General features: G+C 34.9%; 1 protein-coding gene across 1 annotated transcript; it reads left to right on the top strand.

The window, feature by feature from the left end:
- On the top strand, window positions 2,380-4,469 carry LOC104790782 (syntaxin-72). Its single transcript, XM_010516566.2, has 9 exons — window positions 2,380-2,588; window positions 2,784-2,909; window positions 3,003-3,171; window positions 3,279-3,364; window positions 3,452-3,520; window positions 3,596-3,640; window positions 3,987-4,049; window positions 4,146-4,222; window positions 4,298-4,469. The coding sequence occupies exons 1-9, from the start codon at window positions 2,433-2,435 to the stop codon at window positions 4,308-4,310; spliced, it is 804 nt and encodes a 267-aa protein (XP_010514868.1). The 5' UTR covers window positions 2,380-2,432; the 3' UTR covers window positions 4,311-4,469.

Genomic DNA, 5,553 nt, shown 5'->3' with positions numbered 1-5,553 from the left:
ATACATGTGGAGAAATCAAGTTTTTGGTTTTCTTAGGCAGTTAGGTCATTAACTTAGACTTATTTTGGAAGTCAACGTGTTGGAGTTCTGTGTGAAGTCTGTATAATTGAAAAAGTCTTTAATCGTCTTTTTTTTTTCTTTTCTTTCTGCGTTCTTATCTATTTTTCAACTCTACAAGAACCGATTATTGGTTGGTTTGTTTGGTTTTGTTTGTATTTGGAAAAATGAAAAAGAAAGAAACTTTTACCAGGATTAGAATATTGTTCAAACAGGATTAACTCATTTACCTTGAGTATGTAAGCTGAAGAAACAAAATAGACCACTAATAACTAGACATGTGTGGAAGATGGTGATACTTCTCTCGCTTATTCGGTGGAAGAAGAGAACACGTCGAGGCAATAAAGAAAAGTGGGAGTGATTCGCTGTCGATTACTTGGGATCCTAGAAATGGCCCATCACCTCTCGCTACCTCAAACTCAAAACCCCCGTACCACAACCCAATGTGTAAACGTTCCTTTCTTCTCCATTTTTAGTATTTTGTTTCATATGGTATGCTTTACTTTCTATATGGTTGTTTTTTTTTTTGATTTCATAAAAGATTAACAATGTTTTTGTATTAACTCAACATACTCTAACTAACTAATCATTAAATCAAGATATTTTCTAAACAATAACTTGTTTATATTGTTAAAAAAAAAACAAATGACATGATTTTTTAGAAAAGTAACACTTCTACTAGCTCCTTCCCATGGCAGCAGGACTCTCAACAATCCCGTAACACTCAAACCACTTACCCGTTATTCTTTCTCTTCAAACCAACCTATCTCCACGACTCAACAACTTTAAACGGAGAAATATTCTCACCGTTTGTTTCGTCGTTGAAGAACGGAAACAGAGCTTTCCCATGGACGAGGACAAACCAGAACATAATATTAATAAATTACAATGTTTCCGGTAGACTACTATACTACTCACAAGTTACTGAGATCATGTCGCCACATTTACTTGGATATGCTTTTGATAGCATATGAGGCTCAGTTGCAGGTGTGATTGTAGCTACCTTCCAAGATTCATCTCCCTTGAAGCTTAGATTAGAAGCAGAACAAGTGTCGGGACTTATACTTACATAGGACATAATAAGTGTGTTGTCCACGGTTCTGCGATAACTTTGCCACACAAGCTACATCATCATTCAATAACATCCACATCTGAATAAAGGATTTAACTTCAAACAAGTTAAGAAAAAGAAGAAAAAAAACAGGAATTTGAGATCAGTTACTTACATGGAGATTAAGAAAAAAGAATATTAATTTTCGATTCCATCGTTCACCTTTCATATTGTAAAGAAAGCAAAAAAATATATATATAAGTCACTCATTCCGATCTAAATCGTAACAATGGAAAAAAAACAAACTTTCGGATTTGTTAACTCACTCTATTGTCAGTGGAGCATAACTTAAAGATCTGGGAAGACCGTGTTGAACGAGTCGGGGCTCTGTCAATCAGACCATCAAGCATCCATCAGGTTGCCTATATAAGAAATAAACAAATCAATTAAAAAAATACAAACTTGAAGAACTGGGAAGACCGTGTTAAATGAGTCGTTGTTCCAGGTATGTGTGGCGCCTGGAAGAAGGCGTGGATGCCCCGTAAGAAGGCATCGGTCACAGTCTCAATCTCAGATCCAGAATCTGAATTGGAGAGAAGCGGAAGGTTGATATCTAAAAGGTCGATATCTACACCATGTTTGACAGAGAGAAGAGCTGTAGATGACGAAGATGAAGAAGAAAGGTGATTATGATGAGAGACAGAGAATTTTTCGGTTTTAGAATCGCTTATCGCCAGAGATAGAGAGGCGGAAGGTAGAAGAGGAAGAAATGAAAGTGACTAGGATTAGGGTTAGTGAAAATTAGGTATATATAACTCGGTTATGCTCCGCTGAACCGAACCGAATCGGTAACCGAATTACCAAATTAATTTCGCCGATCGGTTTGTTGATCATCTCACAGTTGCTGCCGAAAACCAAACATCTTGGTTTAATCGGTTCGGTTCTCTTGGTTCTGACCGAACGCCCAGGAATTAATAGTTGATGGCATAACAAAGTCAACCTCCAATAGTCTATAGAGAAGTCTACTTAATCAAAATGAAAACCCTAAACACATAAGCTAATAATTGGACCTTTAAAGTTTACGCCGAATATAACTACATTTCAATTTCGAATTACTAATTCAAAATGTTTTAAGAAAAAAAAAAACACAATTCCAACTTGTATTATTAATACTTTTCAACTCCGACGTTTACGCTCCGCGCCTCGTTTGCGAAGAGAGACAGATTCCAAAAATGGAGAGCGATGGTGCACGAAGAAGCAGGGAACCAAATCGGAGACATTGGAGAAAAGAAAAAAAAGAAGAAGAAAGCACGTGAACGTGAAAATGCCGGTCATTGATATTATCTTCAGAGTCGACGAGATTTGTAAAAAATACGATAAGTACGACGTTGACAAGCACCGTGAGCTCGGAGCTTCCGGGGACGATGCCTTCTCTCGTCTTTTCACCTCCATTGATTCCGATATTGAAGCTGTTCTTCGTGTACGTCTCTCTCTCTCTTTTAAAACCATAGATTCCTAGTTTGATATGTTTTGTATTATTTGTTTGAGATCCAAACAAAAAAAAAGTGATCAGGATTGGTAGATTATGAAATATTTCTTGTTACAATTGTTTACAACTTGTAACTCATTTTCAGTGAGTACTCTTATAGTTTAAATTTGTATCAAATATATGTAGAAAGCGGAGTTGGCGTCAACGGAGACGAATAGAGCTGCAGCGGTGGCTATGAATGCTGAGGTTCGAAGGACAAAAGCTCGTCTAGCTGAAGATGTTGTTAAACTACAGAAACTCGCTGTTAAGAAGGTGTTTAACTTAATTACTTATGGTTGATTTATTTAAAATAATGAGTCAAGATAATTAGGAATATAGAAATGGTTGTGTTTCAAACTTTTGAAGGTCAAAGGGCTTACGAGAGAGGAACGAGAATCCCGTTGTGATCTAGTTATCGCATTAGCCGATAGGATTCAAGATGTACCTGATGGAAATGAGCATGCAGCAAAGCAAGTTAATAATGACTGGGGAGGTGCTTCTGCACCTAACAAGAACATCAAGTTTGATATGTCTGGTAGTGTATAATGTTTCTTTCGTTTTCTTGTTTTTTTTTGTCTCATCACAAGACTATAAATATAATTATGAGTTTTTTTTTTTCTTTTTTTCTGTGGTTACTATTAGAGGAAGACATGGATGATGGTTTTTTCCAGGAAAGTGAAGAATCTAGCCAGTTTCGACAAGAATATGAGATGAGAAAAAAGAAACAAGTACGTGAATTTTTCATATATGGATCAGCTTTTTTCATTTTTCTTTCCATGATGAGAATATTGAATTAGCTTATGCTTTTTCTCTAGGACGAGGGTCTTGATGTCATATCAGAAGGTTTGGATGCACTCAAGAACTTAGCGCGTGACATGAACGAGGTATGTTGTTTACTCATATGCCCCATGTAACAGAGTTTACTAACCAATAGAGATTTACGATTTTTCGATTTTTAGGAACTTGACAAGCAAGTCCCATTAATGGAAGAAATGGAAACAAAGGTGAGATTCTTTCTCCTTTGATGATTCTTCCTCCTTAGTCAGTATAAAAAAAAACGTAATGCAGCTTATCTTGGACATTAACGTTAGTGTTTTTGAACTTTGATCCGTTTTGGTTATTAGCTTATTTTGCTTTTAATTTTTGTTGGTTATTTCTTCTGAAAGGATTAGCATGGGATAAAAAGAGTTTTAGATTTGATTTTATTGTTAGGTGGTGTTACAAACTTATGGGATTGATTGATTGATTTGAATAGAGTACACGACTCGAAATCAATCTATTGGCCGTTTATGTTACGTTGTTGCTCTATCAAAACACTAGACATATAATAGATCTGCATGATTGTTCTAGGTCGATGGAGCAACTTCGGATTTAAGGAACACCAATGTTCGGCTTAAGAAACAGCTTGTGCAGGTAAAAAAATTTAAAAGAGAGACCGGTGGTCTCTTGATCAATTATTGTTATTGTCTCATTTCAACTCTATGTGCTAAAATCGGGTGGGGATTCCAGATGAGATCCAGCCGCAACTTCTGCATCGACATTGTTCTTCTATGTGTGATCCTTGGAATCGTTTCTTACATTTACAAGTAAGCCTGATCTCTCGCTGTCACTCTATATCTCGTTCAATAGATCTCTAACTTGTGTTTGTTTCTCAATTGCAGTGCTCTAAAATAAAATTGGAGATGACGACCCCTATATTCTCTCTCGCTGTTGTGAAACTTTATGGTAAGTTCTCTACTAAAGCTCTCCAAGAAAGCAAGATAGTTCCATCATCTCTTGACCAATATGTATACAGAATTTTTAACGATTATTCTTGGTAAAAAATAATAATAATTAAAGAGAATATATTTGCACAACTGGCCGGCCCTGTTGTAAGTTGTAACTGAGATATACTGCCACTCAAATAATTATAGTACAATGAAAACTTACGTCTGAAAAAAAAGAAGTTGATCGATTAGTTTCTTTTAATATAAAAGCTTATTATAAATGTAAAAATGGTAATATAACATTTTGACCCAACAAAAAATGGATAATGCAAATAATTTTCCTCCGGAAAGTACAATTTCAATGGCAACTACCACATATATATACAATCAATGAAAAAACAATATAGATTGTCTACCAAATAACTCTACACAATTATTAATTATTAGAAACAATATCATAGTAATAGTAATGACCACAAAACAAAAAAAAAGTTGCAAATACCCTAAACAACGAGCGAGAACAAGTAAAAAAGTGTCTATCGTTTGTTGCATGAAAACTTTTTTTTGAGATTTATTTTCCGTTTTTGAAGCGTTTCTGAATTCGTAGAAACATGGAAACAAAATAGGTAACACAATTCATAGAAATTTTTGTTTGGAAACACGATGGAAACTCAAATCTATTTTGGAAATACGACAGAAACATTTTTTTTTAGTTTGGAAATGTAACGTTTTGACCATCATTTCTTAGTGGGATCAATGTCCACTCCTATTACATAGGCCTACTTTCCTAAATAGACCCCAAGTTCACTCTCGATTTGTGGGCCCACCCATATTCGACAGCCGGTTTGTTACGTCCGAGAGGTTTTAAATACTTGTTTACCTATCCTACAAATCACCACATGATATTTTCCTGTGTTTTGTCCTCATTCATACAGTTTCGACAATCACTTATTGGAATATCACCTATCCTGAAACTACTCCAACATAAGCACGCTTCACTCTGAAGTTTTCCCAAGACCTTTAATCGAAAAGATAATTATATTTTAGTGATATAGGTGATCAAATCAAATATTCTAAACCTCTCTACAAACCGAGATGTAACAGAAAAATCAATAAAGAAATAAATTTACTATACATAGAAATATATAATATTATTAGTTTTTTAATTCAATATTTAATATTTATGTTTGTATATTTGTTGTTTCAAATAT

Source organism: Camelina sativa, chromosome 6 (genome assembly GCF_000633955.1).
Source record: "Camelina sativa cultivar DH55 chromosome 6, Cs, whole genome shotgun sequence".
Lineage (NCBI taxonomy): Eukaryota > Viridiplantae > Streptophyta > Magnoliopsida > Brassicales > Brassicaceae > Camelina > Camelina sativa.
Note: the sequence above shows the minus strand (reverse complement) of the source record. Positions and strands in the feature narration are given on the sequence as shown.

Coding starts and splice junctions, on each gene's coding strand:
- LOC104790782 (XM_010516566.2), top strand. CDS start 2,433: ATGCCGGTCATTGATATTATCTTCAGAGTCGACGAGATTTGTAAAAAA. Junction 2,589..2,783: donor ATATTGAAGCTGTTCTTCGT/GTACGTCTCTCT, acceptor AAATATATGTAG/AAAGCGGAGTTGGCGTCAAC. Junction 3,521..3,595: donor TAGCGCGTGACATGAACGAG/GTATGTTGTTTA, acceptor TTCGATTTTTAG/GAACTTGACAAGCAAGTCCC.